Here is a 19,560-nt window from a genome sequence, read left to right on the forward strand (position 1 = left end):
ACACAGGTCAGCCACGGGCATGAGGGTATGTCTACACTGCAACATAAGTCCACGGTTTGAACTCAGGCTCAAGCCCAATCCCCCTTCCACCTACACACAAAATTGCTCTAAGACAGGGCTTGGACCCAGGAATCAAGCCCTATTGCTTTGCAGTGTTGACACATCCCCATTTGGGCTCATGGTCTGGGAGTCTGTCAAAAGAATTCCACAATCCCAGGGCCAACTTTATTTGTCCCCTGGACAGTCAAGTTTGGAGCAGAGCTCATGGTTTTTTAAACAGCTTATAAAGTCCTAAGTGGAGCCCTAATTCAGTACTGAGGCATCTACGTGGTACCACAACACAAATATTATTAATTCACATAAATAATTATACATTATGATAGCTGTGCCTTGCTCTGCTGAAAACATGAGTTACTGTGACTGGTTTACAGAGAATCTGAATTATACAAAGCCTGCTGATAGCCATATTTGGAAGTAATTCACCATGGAAAAATACTAAAGAATTCTAAGTCTTAGAAAAGCCACATTTTATGAGCCATATTTTATTTTAACCAAGTTAAAGATGATTTGCATTAGTTCCAGCTTTCACAAGGGGAATTACAAAACAAGACCTATACTTACCTGTATTTTTGTGACCCTTAAGGACATAGAGCGGAGCTGTGTTATCCAGTGTGAAGATGCAAATATTATGGTCATTGCCACCTGTTGCAATTAGCCCATGAGGATAGTTGTCACTTGAAGGTATGATGCATACACAAGATACAAAATTGGAGTGGCCACTCATACTATGCATTTCAGTAAATCCCCTGTTAGGACTAAACAGATAAACAGATCAATAAATTTACATTTACAGAATCATAAAAGAAAAAACATACCCACATCAATTTAAGCTACAGAATGAACTTTATATTCAAAAAGTCTTGGACTGATATATATTAACAATAGGCTGAGTCTTAGACAGAACGAAAAACAGAGCCTTTAAAAAAAAATACAGTTTTCAAATTTTGCAGTACAGTAAGCAGTATTTAAACCTGGCCATTTAGTTACCAATAACCTAAAGGAGTCAAGAAGTAAAGCCACTACTTACATAATATTTACACATAGGATAGGAGAATTTTTCTGGATAAATATTTTTGAGTGTCAAGTACCGGTCTTTTACTGAAACCCATGTCCATTTTTAAAGAGTACTGACAAGCGTTTGCAAAAGTAGAATATAAAACACTAAATTATTTAAATAGCTACAGAAATTGAGAATAATAATAAATTCAGAAATAAAGTTAGCTTGATAATCATATTTCTTAAAATCTTACTGATTGCCACTTTGCACTGACAAATGTTTAGAAGTTCTCTCCAAAATCAGCAGATTTTTTTCTTCCATTCTATTTCTTTGCTTCGCTTACTAATATTTAATACTTAAGGCTCATGCTGCAAATGGGCATTTTACTACTTTCCAATAACTTGTGTTTTCCTTCCTACACATGCAGTTAGCTTTTTAATATTCATTTTTTAATATCCCCTTAATTTTATTTTACATTAATTTCCTTTATTATAGTCAAAGAGTGGGTAGAAATTGTTTCCATAACTCATCTGGTTACGTTTAATAATAATATAGGCTTCCTGATACAAGACTAAGAACAGGAAATCTTTGATGTAATAATATATTTATCAAATAATAAAATATAATATTTTAATCTAGTATCTAAAACATCTTGTGATCACGTCAAGATTTCTGCAATGCATGTACACAAAGGGGTAAAGTTAATGTGCAATTGACCTTAATTTCGATGCTGAACCATACAACTTTGATGTTGCATTAATAGTTCTGTTTTGAATTCAAGTTTTTTTTGTTTTGTTTTAAAGAAAAGATCATTGTTCAATAACTAAGATGACACCAATCAGCAAATTATTTATGCTTGTGTCATTAGAAGACATGTGCCAGATGGCAAAAGGCTGGGTTACCACTACAAACTAAGGCCCCAATCCTGTAATTGATTGTACCTGGGCAACAACCCTACTCTTTTTTGTTCCTTCCTCCCTCCCCAATGTGAGGTAAAAGTGGCTTCAATGGGCGACTGCCTGCAAAAATTCTTTTGCTGAATCAAGGCCTAAGTATGTACTTCTATACTCATGCTCAACCATGATTGGGTATATACCTTTATAAACATGTATGAGCAAAGGTGAGGACTGTACAATTTTCATAACCTAAAGAGCTAATGAACAGATTTTTGAAGTTTTGAACATTTACAAGGTTGCAATTGTAAGCATCTCAACCTACCAAGTACCTGTTGTAATACTGTTTTTTTTCCCCACATTCTGATTTTGGATTTTTCACAGCTACACCATAAATGGACACAAATCATTTACTTTGAAATACTCATATTTTAAAAGGAATGTCAACTAAAAATTATCACACTTCAATCTAAAGGTTTTTTGTTTCTTTTTTTAAAACTTATAAGACACCTCATATTAAAATAAATCAGAGATTCGAGAATATTTCTATTTTTTGGTTTGTTTACATAATACTTGATGGCTCTCAGTACACAGTTTCAAGGCTTCCTCTGAAGAGTCAGTCTAGTTGAGAGAAAAAGCCATTAAAAATATAAAAATCTGGCAACCTACAGAAGTTGACAGGTACTGAACCTGAAACAATTTTAAATTTGCTTTCCAGGTATTGTATGCAGCTGTATGTCTACCTCCTTGAATGTCTCAGATGCATAGGAATCAGTGAAAATGTTATTTAACCCCACACTCCAAAGGTTTTTTGTAAAAATCATGATCTTCCCCCCCACTCCTTCCTTCAGCTTCTCAAGTGCTACATGTAGGTTGTAATCACAATACAAACAATAGCAGAAGTCACAATAGTCAGCTAAAACCTCTCCTCCACCAAAAAGTAGAAGAACAAAGGACTACAGCCAAAATTTTGTATATGATAGCTTACCCATTGATCCCTTTCCACTGTATCCCTATAATTTCCTAAAGTGGGCATATTGCTATTACCCACATTGTGATCACTAACATAGTGGTAGAGAACTAGAAAGAAGGTGGGGGGGGGAGCGCAAAGCCAAGAGGGAAGAAAGAACATGATAAAAGGGAGAGATGTTTGCCATGCTCTCTCTCTTCCACCTCCATCTATAGACACCACCACCAAGCAACTGAAGCACTGATCAAAGGGGAGAGCCTGGCTGAAGGGCAACCAGCCAGCCTGTTGTGAGAAGCATCTAAGTTTGTAAGGGCACTGAAAGTGTTAAGATCAGCTTACAATGCTTTTTGCTCAGGATGAATAAAAATCAATGATTTTAAAAAAAAATTGGATTGTTTTTATTTAAATCGGATTTTTTGATAGGCGTTTTTCCGCAAAAAACATTTTATCTAAAGATAGTTTTAATTAAGATACATTATAGCTCAAAGAGATATCATGGAATAGGGATTGTAAATTCTAATTCTATAGTATGAGACAATAGTGTCATGTATTGTTTAAGAAAACTTTTGTAAAAGAGTTCCAATAGTTCATGAATTAGGGTCCCAATTTTATGGGGTTCCACAGGCTTCTGTATAGATTATTTAGGTTAATCTTTCTATCTACCCAACGGGACTCAGTGCTCAGTCTAGAAGATACTATCAGAGATGCTTAGTTTTGCAGTTCTCAAACTGTGGATTTTTGTCTCCAGAGGTAACATGCTTGTTAACAGCAAAAGTGTTTTTAAATAAATATATAGAGGTGAGAAATAACAGACCTCAACTCTATTGTCCCTCTGCAATTTTGTGCACACAGAGTCAATCTCTTACCTCTCTTTAAAAGTAAAAAGTTTCAAAAAGTTCAATGAATAAAAAAGATTGTTCAGAGTGAAATAGATCTGGACAAGGAGAAGTCTGCAGATAAATGTGAGAAGCGAGGGACATATGCTTGTTTTGTTAAAATACTGTATGTTTGCTGTTGAAGAAAAAAATCCAGAATACTTAATTTTGTTGTTTTAGTTAAATAAAACAATTTCAATGTTTGTCTGGTGATGTTCTCCTCCTAATACAGCCTGGCAAGAAAATCCTCCAAATATTAATGATTAACCTGCTGAATTGGAGATAGTTCACCTCCCAGTGACTTCATAAATATCTGCTTCAATTATCTTTGTTAAATGAAATAACCAAACACTCATTCATTTTCTGATATAGCTGTAAAACTCATCTGAAAAGTTTTCAAAATAAATCACTGTTTAAAAATGTATAGGGTGTACCTTCTAAAAATGAAACATACATCTCTAAGTTGTGAAGAATACGTATTAAGATTATAACAACCAACAAGAATGCCCTTTTATGTAGAAAACCATGCTTAAATCGAGTCTTCCTGACTAGTGATTTAAAATCATGATTAAATCAAATCCACCCTAGTTTTGCTTTTATCGCATTTGACCAAATCTGACTTGTTGTGCTTTGACTTATAATCACTTGAAATCTTTTGTAGTTACTAAATTTGTTTATTCTAAAAAATTGCATAGAAAGAGCCGTCTCATTAATTTGGAAGAGAGGACAAATCCCTCCTTTGTGATAAAGTTGTTAGGAAATTTTAAGAGTCTATCCCTCTATACTTTCCCTCACCCAACTCACAGTTTTATATGACAGCCTCCTGGCAAAATATTCAGACAAACTTGTCAATTGCTTCTTTTTCCACTTTGTTGGAAAAGAAAGTGTATACCCACTAAATCAAGGATATGGGTCACAATTTTAAACTGTGCACATAGTAGGAGATATGTTTTGCTGATGCCCCAAGCATACACTACATAGCAGTACATCTACTGATTATAACAAAGGATTGGGAATCAGCTCTCTGTTTCAATTCCTGACTCGCTCTCTTAGTTTCAATTTCAATGACTCACAGTGTGACCCTGGCAAGTCTACCTAGAAACAAAATTGTACAGTTGTTTGTAACACTTAAGATTTTTATAACTGAAAGCATTCAACAAAAAAGTTGCTCTCTTTTTCAGTTTGTTTTGTGCATTGGATTGTACTTTGTGTATAAATAGCGTCAGTGCATACCATAGCTGTGTATTCAGTTTCTACCTTGCTGAAGAGACCATTGTGAACATTAAACGAAGCACAAATACCTTTTTAAAAGACCCGTGAAAAGAATTTTAAAAATGTAGAACATTCTGATCTGTCAAAAACTTGAATGACTTTATTTTTAAAAACCAAGTTTACAGTAGCACTTTAATCTCTTATTACTTCAGTCATCCCATTTATAAACAGGATTCACACATTTATAGGAGGAATGGAAAAAAATGTAGCATCTGTAAAGCACTGAGCTAGTGAGATAATAAAATGAGCTAAAAGAGCATTCTTCCCTAAATTCCCCAAAAAGTAGACACAAGGACTATACTTCATGATCACTCACAGAGCAGCCAGCTATCAAGTTGGAACAGACGCTGCACAAAAAGCCCTGATAAAGAGCAACCACAAGTCTGCTCAATCCACAGACCTCAGTGTCGTTATTAAATTGAGAGAACCTCAAGAGTGTTTAGAGAAAGCCAAGAAGTGCAAGCCAATAAGGCTGTAATCCACTTTTAAAACAGACACACACATATATTTAGCAGCTAAGGCCAGCCACAGAAAGAGCAGGGAGGTTATGCTCCTTTGCACTAAGATTCTGAACGCTGAAGGCCAATTTCAGCTGTGAGACACGTACCCCCAGCGCCCACAGCACGGAGGCAGGGAAGAGTTTGGCTCCTCGACCCAAGAGGGAAAGATCAGAGCTAGCCCTGGGGTTCGCGGGGGCACAAGATGCCCCTATTACAGGGGAAGGCTGGGTTAAAGCAGACCCTCGTCTTCTTGCTCCCGCAGGCCTGCTATCGGTGCAGGACAGGATTGGGGGGCGGGAGACACGGGAAGCCCAAGCAGCTGAATCTTTGGTTTATAAGGGGGAAAACAGAGAGCGGAGCGCAACAGTGGGGGGGGGGGGGAGCGGTCGCGCCACATACCCCCGAAGAGCCCGGTCCCCGCCCGCTCTCTTCAGCACTCACCAGTCAGGGGCCCACAGCCGGGCGGTTCGGTCCCGGGACACGGACACGAAGCCTCCCGGCGGGAACAAGCCCTGACTCAGACCCCGCACGTCCAGCTCGTGCCCCGCCACGGAGCAGCGGAGCCGGTAAGTGCCGCCCGCGCTCGCCATGGCCGCGGCTCTCCCTGCAGCTGGAAATCTTGTCTCAGCCCGGAAAAGCCAGCGGGCAGCGGAGGGACCGGACGGAGAGACCCTGACACAGCAACAACGGCCCTTCCCGGCGCCGGAAACCGTCATCAACAAGTGCCGCACCTCCGCCCCCAGAAGGCGAGAAGACTACATATCCCAGCATGCGGAGGGCCAGGTAGAGAGGAAAGACCCGGTCGGAGGTGGCGCGATGTATGCTGGGAGTTGTAGTCTCTGTAGCGCACAGAAGTTCGAAGCGGCGCATTGCATGCTGGGATTGGTAGGCCCTTAATGCAGCCAGCCCGCGGAGCTTTGCAAGTTGGGACTCGCAAATTCCAATGTTCTTTCCCAGCGCCTCTCTGTGTGGAGATTCCTATAGGCCTCCCCCCTACCTTTACTGGGGGGGGGGGTAAACTGTGTATTCTTAGCGGGGGAGGACTCTTGCTCTCGCTCCTGGTGGTGGGAGGCGGCGGGATTTCAGAATCTCGCGAGAGTGGAAGGAGCGCGACCGACGATTGGCTGCTGGGGCCATGGGGCGGGGTTGGTCGGTTGCTGTGATACTGCCGTCGCTTGGGAACGGGGCCTGAAAGAAGTAAATCGGCTCCAGCTGGCCCTGGGGAGCGGCCGCCTCGGATGAGACCGCGGGCCCGGGATTCCAACCGCTGCCCGCGCTGGGGGCCCGTCTCCCGGTAGGGCGGAACCCCGCGCTCCTGCCTGGTGCTCAGCCGCCATGGGGAGAATCGGGGACCGGATCCGACTCTTCCGGTGACCCTCCCGGGAGGGAGCCGCCCTGCAGCGGCCGCCCCCAGTGCCCCCCCGCGCTGCCCTAGTGTCCTCCCCCACCACCTCCGCCCCCAGTGCCCCCCCGCGCTGCCCTAGTGTCCTCCCCCACCACCTCCGCTCTCAGTGCCCCCCCACCACGTCCGTCCCCGGTGCCCCCCCCACCTCATCCCCAGTGCCCCCCCCCGCTGCCCCAGTGCCCCCCACCACCTCCGCCCCCAGTGCCCCCCCGCGCTGCCCTAGTGTCCTCCCCCACCACCTCCGCTCTCAGTGCCCCCCCACCACGTCCGTCCCCGGTGCCCCCCCACCACCTCATCCCCAGTGCCCCCCCCGCGCTGCCCCAGTGCCCCCCACCACCTCCGCCCCCAGTGCCCCCCCGCGCTGCCCTAGTGCCCCCCCACCACCTCCGCCCCCAGTGCCCCCCCGCGCTGCCCTAGTGTCCTCCCCCACCACCTCCGCCCCCAGTGCCCCCCCGCGCTGCCCTAGTGCCCCCCCACCACCTCCGCTCTCAGTGCCCCCCCGCGCTGCCCCAGTGCCCCCCCACCACCTCATCCCCAGTGCCCCCCCGCGCTGCCCTAGTGTCCTCCTCCACCACCTCCGCTCTCAGTGCCCCCCCGCGCTGCCCCAGTGCCCCCCCACCACGTCCGTCCCCGGTGCCCCCCCCACCTCATCCCCGGTGCCCCCCACCACCTCCGCCCCCAGTGCCCCCCCGCGCTGCCCTAGTGCCCCCCCACCACCTCCGCCCCCAGTGCCCCCCCGCGCTGCCCTAGTGTCCTCCCCCACCACCTCCGCTCTCAGTGCCCCCCCGGCTGCCCCAGTGCCCCCCCACCACGTCCGTCCCCGGTGCCCCCCCCACCACCTCATCCCCAGTGCCCCCCCGCGCTGCCCCAGTGCCCCCCCGCGCTGCCCTAGTGCCCCCCCACCATCTACGCCCTCAGTGCCCCCCCGCGCTGCCCCAGTGCCCCCCCACCACCTCCGTCCCCGGTGCCCCCCCACGCTGCCCTAGTGTCCTCCCCCACCACCTCCGCCCCCAGTGCCCCCCCGCGCTGCCCTAGTGCCCACCCAACACCTACGCCCTCAGTGCCCCCCCGCGCTGCCCTAGTGTCCTCCCCCACCACCTCCGCTCTCAGTGCCCCCCCGCGCTGCCCCAGTGCCCCCCCACCACCTCTGTCCCCGGTGCCCCCCCACCACCTCATCCCCAGTGCCCCCCCGCGCTGCCCTAGTGTCCTCCTCCACCACCTCCGCTCTCAGTGCCCCCCCGCGCTGCCCCAGTGCCCCCCCACCACCTCCGTCCCCGGTGCCCCCCCGCGCTGCCCTAGTGTCCTCCCCCACCACCTCCGCTCTCAGTGCCCCCCCGCGCTGCCCCAGTGCCCCCCCACCACCTCCGTCCCCGGTGCCCCCCCACCACCTCATCCCCAGTGCCCCCCCGCGCTGCCCTAGTGTCCTCCTCCACCACCTCCGCTCTCAGTGCCCCCCCGCGCTGCCCCAGTGCCCCCCCACCACCTCCGTCCCCAGTGCCCCCCCACGCTGCCCTAGTGTCCTCCCCCACCACCTCCGCCCCCAGTGCCCCCCCGCGCTGCCCTAGTGTCCTCCCCCACCACCTCCGCTCTCAGTGCCCCCCCGGCTGCCCCAGTGCCCCCCCACCACGTCCGTCCCCGGTGCCCCCCCACCACCTCATCCCCAGTGCCCCCCCGCGCTGCCCCAGTGCCCCCCCGCGCTGCCCTAGTGCCCCCCCACCATCTACGCCCTCAGTGCCCCCCCGCGCTGCCCCAGTGCCCCCCCACCACCTCCGTCCCCGGTGCCCCCCCACGCTGCCCTAGTGTCCTCCCCCACCACCTCCGCCCCCAGTGCCCCCCCGCGCTGCCCTAGTGCCCACCCAACACCTACGCCCTCAGTGCCCCCCCGCGCTGCCCTAGTGTCCTCCCCCACCACCTCCGCTCTCAGTGCCCCCCCGCGCTGCCCCAGTGCCCCCCCACCACCTCTGTCCCCGGTGCCCCCCCACCACCTCATCCCCAGTGCCCCCCCGCGCTGCCCTAGTGTCCTCCTCCACCACCTCCGCTCTCAGTGCCCCCCCGCGCTGCCCCAGTGCCCCCCCACCACCTCCGTCCCCAGTGCCCCCCCACGCTGCCCTAGTGTCCTCCCCCACCACCTCCGCCCCCAGTGCCCCCCCGCGCTGCCCTAGTGTCCTCCTCCACCACCTCCGCTCTCAGTGCCCCCCCGCGCTGCCCCAGTGCCCCCCCACCACCTCCGTCCCCGGTGCCGCCCCACCACCTCATCCCCAGTGCCCCCCCGCGCTGCCCTAGTGTCCTCCCCCACCACCTCCGCTCTCAGTGCCCCCCCGCGCTGCCCCAGTGCCCCCCCACCACCTCCATCCCCGGTGCCCCCCCACCACCTCATCCCCAGTGCCCCCCCGCGCTGCCCTAGTGTTCTCCCCCACCACCTCCATCCCCAGTGCCCCCCCGCGCTGCCCTAGTGCCCCCCACCACCTCCATCCCCAGTGCCCCCCCGCACTGCCCCAGTGTCCCCCTCCACGCTGCCCTAGTGCCCTCCCACCATCTCCATTTCCGGTGCACCCCCTGCGCTGCCCTAGTGTCCCTCCCACCACCTCCATCCCCAGTGCCCCTCCTGCGCTGCCCTAGTGCCCTCCCACCTCTATCCCAGTGCCCCCCCGTGCTGCCATAGTATCGTCCCCCACCATCTCCATCCCCAGTGCCCCCCCCGCGCTGCCCTAGTGTCGTCCCCCACCATCTCCATCCCCAGTGCCCCCCCGCGCTGCCCTAGTGTCGTCCCCCACCATCTCCATCCCCAGTGCCCCCCTGCGCTGCCCTAGTGTCCTCCCCCACCACCTCCGTCCCCAGTGCCCCCCGTGCTGCCCTAGTGCCCCCCACCACCACCTCCGTCTCCAGTGCCCCCCCGTGCTGCCCTAGTGCCTCCCACCCACCAGTTCCACCCCAATGCCACGCCACCCCTAGTGCCCCACCACTCCATTCCTACCGCCTTCCGTGCCATCTCCTACTGCGCCTATCCACCAGCTCCATCCCGAGTGCCCCCTGCGCTGCCCCAGTGCCCCCCACTGCGATGCCTCTAGTGCCCCCTGTGCTGTCCTGGTGTCCCCCATCCACCTGCTACATCCTAGTGCCCCCCAGCACTGCCTCCTAGTGTCCTGCATCCACTGGCTCCATCCCTTGTGCCCTCCATGCCATCACTAAGGCCCGCACCCACCATCTCCATCCCTAGTGCCCCCCCCGCGCCACCTCCTATTGTCCCCCAGCACTGCCTAATGACTCCCTCCACTAGCTCCATCCCTAGTGCCCTCCAGTGCCACCACTAGTGCCCGCACCCACCAACTCCATCCCTAATGCTCCCAGCACTACCTGTAGAAGCCCCTGTCCCTAGCCCCTCTCTAGTACCTCTCAGTGACACCCCTGGTGATTCCTAACAGTCTCCGTAGCCCAACCATCCCTCGTACCCCTCCAGTGCCACCCCAGTACTCCTCACAACTAGGGTTGCCAGTTTTGGTTGGAGGTATTCCTGGAGATTTCATCACATGACATAATCTTTAATTAAAGATGAATCTTCAGTTCTTGGAGACTCCAGGCCAATCCTGGGGGGTTGGCAACCCTACCCACAGCCTCTGTGTCACTTCTTGCACTCTTTAACAATCCCTACTAGCAATCCCTAGTGCCACCCCAGTACCCCCAAAGCTCCCAGCACTACCCCAGTACCCCTGGAACTCTCCCCACACTCCCAGTACCAGCCCATATTCCTCCCCTAGTATCCCATCTTCCCCAGTGCTACCCCTAGTACCGCCTCACAGCCCCTGTGTCACTCCTAGGACTTCTTAACAGCCCCTAATGCCCCCAATACCACCTCAGTATCCCCAGTGCCACCTTATAGTCCTCTCACACCTCCAGTGCCACCCCATATGCCCCCAGAGCCCTAGTACCCCCATCTGCCCCAGTGCCACCCCAGTATCCCCTAACAGTTCCCATAACCCATTCACACTTGTATCCCACACAGCCCCCAGTGCCATTCCCCCACATATCACAGTGCCACCTGTAAACCCCCCCACAACACTAGCACCCAATACCCCCATCCTCCCTGTGGCACCCTGGCTACCCACCCATCATCCTAGTAGTCCCAATGTAATCCGCACAACCTACAGTGCCACCCCTTATACTTCCTGCTGCTCCCTGTATTCCCCCCACATTCCCTGAGCTGCACCTTATACTCCCCACCCACTTGAGTATTTCTAATATTCCCATGGTGCTCCCTATATACCCAGGACTCCCCGCAGCATTACCCATTATTTATGCTCCCTATATACCCAGTACTCCCCGCAGCATCACCCATTATTTATACTCCCTATATACTCTAGTACCACCTTACATCCGCTACATGTTCCTCACACCCTCAGCTGTCCAACACCCTCCATTCTTTCCCCAGCACACAACAAGCTCCCTTAATAATGTAAAGGATTAGAAATGTAGTGGAGGGCGTCACTAATAAAGGATCAGTTCTAATTAAAGGACATGAGCATCATATGTTTCTTTTCAGAGAGAAGTTTAAAATAAATAGAAAATGGCAAGCAATCACAAGCCACCCACAGCTCGTCCTGTTTCAAGAGGAGGAATTGGGCTGACAACCAGGCCTTCTTCATCCTTGTTACGGACTCCATCAGCAGCCAGAGTAGGAACAGGGGTGTGTTAGAGTGATTTAATATGTTTGATTTGAATGTTTAGAATTTATCCTGATGTTTCTGTCATGAAGAATTGGGTGCCGGTAGTAATTGTAATTAAAGGTAGCAGTTTGAATTCTTTTTTGGTACTTCATATTTCTTTCTTCATTCCAAGAAGATTTGTCTATTGTATGTTAAAAGGAGGTGGGTTGGAAACTGTTATTGCCATATATTGGGTGAAATATATCTTTTAGAGTCACTAGTAGAAAAAGCAAAAAGATCTGGTTTGTTAGAGAGGTGTCAAGTCACCCTTCGTCGGTTGCCTTCCTCTATGATTTTGTTCGTGTCATGGGAGTAATTTACACTGGGTCTTCAGATTGCCTCTGGTCCTTTTATTCTGGTATGGCATGCAAAGGCCAAGTAAAGGTCAAACCCATAGTACTTAAAGATTACTGGATCTACAGGCTTAGTGCCTGCCACATCTGGTATCTGCAAAGGAGCAAAATGCATTTTGCAGAAGTCCTAAGGCATCTGCTGATGCACTTTGGGACTAGAATAAACAGGGCTGGACTTTTGCTTTCACAGTACAATCCAGTTTCATGGTACAATCCAATTCCCTAACAGTCTCTCCTCTCCAACCAAACCAGAGACATTTGTTTGGAGGAGCAACAAATTGTTCTTCCTTAATTTATGCACTTTTCGGTAGCCAGTAGGTTACTTTTAGCCTACACTTCTGTTGAAGTAGGGATTTCAATAAAGAGAAGCATTATATGTGAGGCCTGAGCATGAGACTTGTATGTTTTTCTACACACATAAGTAGAAACCTGAGCTTCATGGAGGTTTTGGACAGGAAAATCAATCTTGCTTTTCCTGACAATTAAAATAATAGTCTCGCTGAACAGATTTTTAAAATCTAATGTGTGTGTGTGGGGTGGGAGGTGTAGAGGGTGTTATTGGAACTAACTGCTAAAAGATAACCACGTAGCATGATAAACCAAACAGTGGAAATTCAGTTTACACTATCATTTGGGCAGAGGTCAAACCTGAAGAAGAAAAAGAACATCAAGAATGCAAATAAAATATCCTTGAGTCTCAAAAACAAATATAGAGAGATGTATGTATTAGAGGTTTTTATTTGATAGTATAATATTTAGATTTACTTCTAAAATTTTTGGTATAAATGATCACTTGTAAGAAATATACCGCTAAAAATCTAATGTACTAAGTAAAATACATATGTTAGTTTCTAATTGTTAGAACAATCCAGACAAGCTTTTAAATGTTCCTCTCAACAACTGCATAAATATAACAACTGGTTTATTATTCTGTTGTCTTTGCCTAGATGCCCCCTGGTACATCACGGCCTGGTACTCGTGGTGGTCTCCTAGGTACTGGAGGGGTGTTGTCATCTCAAATTAAAGTTGCAGACCGTCCAGTGACACAACAAGGGTTAAGTGGAATGAAAACTGGAGTGAAAGGTATTTTAATATATGAAGAATTCTCATCTTAATACAGGAAGATTTTTTTAACACTCTCAATGAATCAATACAATTTTGGGGAAACTGGACAGCAGAGGATATTTTGTGGCTCTAGTGCCTCTAGTGTGGGACAGAAACTTGAAATTTAGCACTGATAGTCACTAGGTCAGACATGTGCCTTTTAGAGGTCCTTGGGCAGATTTGGCAGAATGTATAGGGGTTTAAAAATATGTCTTGCACATTATTTGAATAACGGCCTTACTATATTTTGTTCATATAATGCAAGCATAAGTGAACTAGTTGAACAGAATTTTCTGTCTGGGTGGGTGTGTATGGAATCTTAGCCTTGTCTCATTCTGTAGAAAGTTTGATGTTCATGTGGAATCTGGAGCTTTGCCTAATCTATATGATCTACTAATGTTCATATTGAATGAGGCAAGGGGGCAAATGAACCATCCTCCTGAGTACACATCTTGTGCAAGACCAGAGGGTCTTACAACTGTCTAGAAAATAGTTTCATGTTATTGAATGTGTGTGTGTTATCATTTTTCTCTTAGCATAGTTTCCATGTGGAATATTTGTAGTTTTTAGAAAGAAAATTAAGGTTGCAAAGTGAAGCCCTTAAAAATCTGCTTCTTGTGCTAGTGCTTTATTATATGCTCTAATTATGCAAACATGTATTTTGTGTATTGAATGAGGCAGGATTACAGAGTGAATGAATGGGTCATCATGTGATTCCATCTCTCCTTTTAGGATAAATTATTTTTTCAGTTACCACAGTGAAAATTCAGAGTGAATCATTAAGGCTAATGGACATACTCTAAATTTACATTGCTGTAATTGAGAACAAATTTTGGCCCTCAGGGTACCGGATGAATGGCATATAGTGATTAAGGCCTTAGTCCGAGGACCTAGAAAATATATTGTATTGTATCTTGAGTTTGATTATACTTCCTTATTTACAACCGTAGAAAGATTTAGTTGATAAAGATCGTGACACCTTTAACTCAAAAGAAAAAATTCTGATTGCAAAGTCAAAAGTTTCTTATCTGTGTATAAGTAGATTTTACAAGTTCAGAGAAAATATGTATCTTTAAAACAATCTTTAAGATCCCTTTTATAACTTCAGATTATTTTTATGACTCTTTATGAATCATAACAATAAGATTTCCCCAAATTTGTGAAGAGTCAGAATAAGGAACACAGGGTAACAATTTAAGTGGGAATCCTAAAGCATTTCAAACACACAGAAGTGAGTCAAATGTCTAACTCAAATATTTGTGTAAGACTAAAGCAAATTCATTAAATGATTCAGATTTCATATTATTCTCTGTAGTTTTCATTTTATGATCGAGTAGACTGTTATGTATAAAAAGGAACTCCAGTAAGAGACTTCATACTTTCACCCTGATCTTGCAAAATGTTAATTTTATTGTCCAATTATTTTGTAGACTGTTCTACATTGTCTACCTTCTTTTCTAATACCCCAATTTTAGGATGCACTAAATCACCACTAATCTCAAATAAGTCACATTTTGACTTGAGGACATGAATCACAGGAAGTGTGGAAGTTAGTGAGGTATCTGAAATGTTTTTCAAGGAAGAGTAATAAGGAGTGAACTGAACAAATTGCAGTGTAAGGTCCTACAGCTAATAGGGATTAGGGAGGGGAGAGAGACACTAATGAGTCCCTCCTTCTACTATCTTTGCTTTTAGAAAACTCAGAAGTAGCAGACTTCTCTATCCTTGACCACTGCTTATAGTATTCACATCTCTTGGGAGACATTTGAAAAAATTAATATTAAAAGAAGAAGGCATAGATTGAGTCTCCTTCAAGCACTGTAGAACAATATTTAAATACTTTACTATACAACGAATGTTTATACAGTTGTAATCACATGGATCTCACCCATAATTGGACTATGGTTTGATGTCAGAAATACAGCTCCAGGATGAGAGGACTACAGATGTCCTTCTTCGAGACACTGGGTTACAACTAGAACTGTTGGTTTTAATTCCAGGGTGTTGAGTTTAGGTCCCAAGATTCCTATCATGACTGTTATAGAATCATAAAATATCAGGTTGGAAGAGAACTCAGGAGGTCATCTCGTCCAACCCCCTGCTCAAAGCAGGACCAATCCCCAACTAAATCATCCCAGCCAGGGCTTTGTCAAGCCTGACCTTAAAAACTTTTAAGGAAGGAGATTCCACCACCTCCCTAGATAACACATTCCAGTGTTTCACCACCCTCCTAGTGAAAAAGTTTTTTCCTAATATCCAACCTAAACCTCCGCCACTGCAACTTCAGACCATTACTCCTCATTCTGTCATCTGCTACTACTGAGAACAATCTAGATCCATCCTCTTTGGAACCCCCTTTCAGGTAGTTGAAAGCAGCTATCAAATCTCCCCTCATTCTTTTCTGCAGACTAAACAATCCCAGTTCCCTCAGCCTCTCCTCATAAGTCATGTGTTCCAGTCCCCTCATCATTTTTGTTGCCCTCCGCTGGACGTTTTCCAATTTTTCCACATCCTTCTTGTAGTGGGGGGGGGCCAAAACTGGACACAGTACTCCAGATGAGGCCTCACCAATGTCGAATAGAGAAAAAGGATCACGTCCCTCGATCTGCTGGCAATGCCCCTACTTATACATCCCAAAATACCATTGGTCTTCTTGGCAACAAGGGCACACTGTTGACTCATATCCAGCTTCTCGTCCACTATAACCCCTAGGTCTTTTTGTGCAGAACTTCTGCCTAGCCATTCGGTCCCTAGTCTGTAGCGGTGCATGGGATTTTTCCGTCCTAAGTGCAGAACTCTGCACTTGTCCTTATTGAACCTCATCAGATATCTTTTGGCCCAATCCTCTAATTTGTCTAGGTCCCTTTGTATCCTATCCCTCTCCTCCAGCATATCTACCACTCCTCCCAGTTTAGTGTCATCTGCAAACTTGCTGAGGGTGTAATCCACATCATCTTCCAGATCATTAATGAAGATGTGGAACAAAACCGGCCCCAAGACCGACCCTTGGGACACTCCACTTGATACCGGCTGCCAACTAGACATGGAGCCATTGATCATGACCCGTTGAGCCCGACAATCTAGCCAACTTTCTATCCACCTTATAGTCCTTTCATCCAGCCCATACTACTTTAACTTGCTGGCAAGAATACTGTGGGAGATGATGTGAAAAGCTTTGCTAAAGTCAAGGAACAACACGTCCACTGCTTTCCCCTCATCCACAGAGCCAGTTATCTCGTCATAGAAGGCAATTAGATTAGTCAGGCATGACTTGCCCTTGGTGAATCCATGCTGACTGTTCCTGATCACTTTCCTCTCTCTAAATGCTTCAGAATTGATTCCTTGAGGATCTGCTCCATGATTTTTCCATGGACTGAAGTGAGGCTGACTGGCCTGTATTTCCCAGGATCCTCCTCCTTCCCTTTTTTAAAGATGGACACTACATAAGCCTTTTTCCAGTCATCCAGGACTTCCCCTGATTGCCATGAGTTTTCAAAGATAATGGCCGATGGCTCTGCAATCACATCTGCCAACTCCTTTAGCACTCTCGGATGCAGTGCATCCGGCCCCATGGACTTGTGCTTGTCCAACTTTTCTAAGTAGTCCCGACCCACTTCTTTCTCCATAGAGGGCTGGTCACCTCCTCCCCATGCTATGCAACCCAGTGCAGTTGTCTGGGAGCTGACCTTGTTCATGAAGACAGAGGCAAAAAAAGCATTGAGTACATAGCTTTCTCCACATCCTCTGTCACTAGGTGGCCTCCCTCATTCAGTAAGGGGCCCACACTTTCCTTGACTTTCTTCTTGTTGCTAACATACCTGAAGAAATCCTTCTTGTTACTCTTAACTCCAGGTGTGATTTGTCCTTCCTAATTTCACTCCTGCATGCCCGAGCAATATTTTTATACTCTTCCCTGGTCATTTGTCCAATCTTCCACTTCTTGTAAGCTTCTTTTTGTGTTTAAGATCAGCAAGGATTTCACTGTTAAGCCAAGCTGGTCGCCTGCCATATTTACTATTCTTTCTACATATCGTGATGGCTTGTCCCTGTAACCTCAATAAGGATTCTTTATACATATAGAATATATAAAATACAGCCAGCTCTCCTGGACTCCTTTCCCCCTCATGTTGTTCTCCCAGGAGATCCTGCCCATCAGTTCCCTGAGGGAGTCAAAGTCTGCTTTTCTGAAGTCCAGGGTCCGTATTCTGCTGCTCTCCTTTCTTCCCTGTCCTCTCAAAGACTCCGATTTAGCTATGCCCACTAAGCATTGGGAACAGCTGCGGGACAAGATGGGGTGAATAGGAACTATTTGCAACTCATCATGTCTAAGGCTGGTTCTATACCAGCCCAGACCCCAGCATTTTAGAGGTCCTTTGTACTATGGCTTGTGGCTATGGCTCCAAGGAGGTTGGTACATCAACCAATGATTTCTGGGACATAGCAGTCCTCTGACCATGTTACCAAAATATCCCGAATGTTGGAGATGGCTGGGAGTTGGTGAAAGCCCCGTTAGCTTGATCAGCTGTCTTTACAGTCCGTTTGCAATATGGGGCCATATTGTAGAGGAGAATCTATCCTAAAATCACTACTGAGCAGGTGAAGAAGAAAGGAAGGTAAATAGCAGCTAGGCTTACAGTAGATTGCCACCCAGAGAGAGCCCGCTGTTTCATATGTCACCTCTTTATGCTGTGCGGAGAATCTGTTTCTTTATATGCTGTGATGTTTAGCCTGTAGAACTGGGAGAGAGCATGTGAGGTACCTCAAGGTGATTTCAGCTTTATACAAAGAGTGGAAAGAAATGCAGCAAAGGGCAGGGAGAACTGTGTTTTTAAAGGACTTATTCAGCCTGATAGCATGGCTGGGCCAGTACAAACCGCAAGAAAAATCAGTCAGAGCGTGGGAGGCTGGAGCAGCATAGAGGAACCAAATCTAAAGGATAGAAGAGACTAGATCAGCAGTGGAGCTGAATGTGAAATTCTAGGCTGAGCTGAATGTGAAATTCTAGGCTTAGCTGAGATGGAAAATGTAAGAAAAACAAAGTGGGGCTGAAACTCTGTCCTTGAATTAATTGTTCCTATGATGCTTTTTAACTTTTATGTCTTTATTTTTAATATGTGCTTGGTTTTGGTAGAGAACACACACAGGGCAAATTACAGCAGGTTTTATAAATCCTCCATCTCTTTTTAGGATGAAGTCACCTTCCTGCAAGATTCATCTCAGAAACTTTCAGTTGCTTAAGTAATCTAAATCCCCACCAAAGCCTAACACGCATCTCTGATTTCATCTGTATTGGTTGAATAAAAGCTGTATGAGGACATTATGAAGGTGCTGGTTCTCTGTTTGGAGTATAACTTCAACTCGTCCTTTGTGAACTTTGTCTCATTAAAACACATTATCTTCTAATAAAATGTTACTTGTTCTCCTTTATTAGGTCCTCAGAGACAGATTATGGATAAATCCTATTATCTTGGACTGCTTAGGTATGTTAGTGACAACACTTTCAAGCTGTAGCATAGTTCATGTCTTCTCCCTCCCCACACCCATATCAAGGAATAAAATACAACATCATAAATCTAGTAATAGCCATATTTATTAATGTGGATTAGGTTGGCTTGTTAACTTGTGTTGAAATTCTCCCTGTTATAAGGGTTTTTGGGATAAGGAGGGCCTTTGTAGATCCTCTATCCTCAGGTACATTTTGCCCTTAATTCCAAGAATAAATTTGCTAAATTAACATAATTTTTCATTATTGCCCAAGTATCTTATAAAACACTCTGTCATGTTCAGTAAAATTTCTGTGTTGGATGGGCACTTCTAAATCATATCCTCTTACATTTAGAGGCTACCCATGTTGTGAAACTGTTGTGGGATTGTTCTGCTGGAACAACTGAACAATTCTACTTTACACTTATACCAAAGAGGAGAAAATACTCTTAATTTAAATAAAATGAACTTTTTATGCTATCCTAGTGCAGTACTTTGTAACTGTTTAAGAGTTTATCCAAGATAGAACCCCTTTTTAAAATTTCTTTAGCTGATCCTAGAGCTGTTTGAGACAGCCTGTAATACAAGAGAGATGCCTTGAATACATACACATTTATAATCTAGTATTAGCTTTATTCTACAGTATTTTAGTTGTACATTTTAAACATACAAGTAACTTTTTTATATTTCTTTTCTATAGAAGCAAAATAAGTGAACTCACAACAGAAATAAATAAGCTTCAGAAAGAAATAGAGATGTATAACCAGGAGAATTCTGTCTATCTGTCATATGAAAAGAGGTGAGTCATGTTGCATTTAATGCAATGTTAGGATACGCAAATGCCTTGTCAGGACCTTGTATTTTATTATATCAGACTTGCATATCAATACTGTGCACCCTAGAGAACTATAAAAATGAATACTTGTTCTGATTTTGTTTTGCTGTAT

At 46.6% G+C, this 19,560-nt stretch overlaps 2 protein-coding genes across 13 annotated transcripts in view; one reads left to right on the forward strand and one right to left on the reverse strand.

Moving 5' to 3' along the window:
- The window catches only part of PLAA (phospholipase A2 activating protein), a 28,458-nt gene extending 21,803 nt beyond the window's left edge, over nt 1–6,655 (reverse strand). Inside the window, exons 1-3 of one of the 4 annotated variants that reach the window (XM_043515113.1) lie at nt 6,009–6,065; nt 4,600–4,664; nt 622–815 (exon numbers count right to left, since the gene is read on the reverse strand). In XM_043515113.1, the coding sequence (XP_043371048.1) occupies nt 622–793 (172 nt within the window). In that variant the 5' untranslated portion in view covers nt 794–815; nt 4,600–4,664; nt 6,009–6,065. Of the gene's footprint in view, nt 1–621; nt 816–4,599; nt 4,665–6,008 lie in introns of all 4 variants that reach the window. The other 3 variants (XM_038401996.2, XM_038401995.2, XM_043515114.1) reach the window with 3 other exon arrangements.
- Nucleotides 6,656–6,676: 21 nt separating this feature from the next.
- LOC119855619 (intraflagellar transport protein 74 homolog) overlaps nt 6,677–19,560 on the forward strand; it is a 165,735-nt gene continuing 152,851 nt past the window's right edge. For 5 of the 9 annotated variants that reach the window (XM_043515108.1, XM_043515107.1, XM_043515109.1 and 2 more), the window contains exons 1-5: nt 6,718–6,861; nt 11,510–11,653; nt 12,973–13,108; nt 18,561–18,609; nt 19,314–19,412. In XM_043515108.1, the coding sequence (XP_043371043.1) occupies nt 11,534–11,653; nt 12,973–13,108; nt 18,561–18,609; nt 19,314–19,412 (404 nt within the window). In that variant the 5' untranslated portion in view covers nt 6,718–6,861; nt 11,510–11,533. Of the gene's footprint in view, nt 6,862–11,509; nt 11,654–12,972; nt 13,109–18,560; nt 18,610–19,313; nt 19,413–19,560 lie in introns of all 9 variants that reach the window. The other 4 variants (XM_043515104.1, XM_043515106.1, XM_038402007.2 and 1 more) reach the window with 4 other exon arrangements.

The sequence above is a fragment of the Dermochelys coriacea genome, chromosome 5 (genome assembly GCF_009764565.3).
Source record: "Dermochelys coriacea isolate rDerCor1 chromosome 5, rDerCor1.pri.v4, whole genome shotgun sequence".
Classification (NCBI taxonomy): domain Eukaryota; kingdom Metazoa; phylum Chordata; order Testudines; family Dermochelyidae; genus Dermochelys; species Dermochelys coriacea.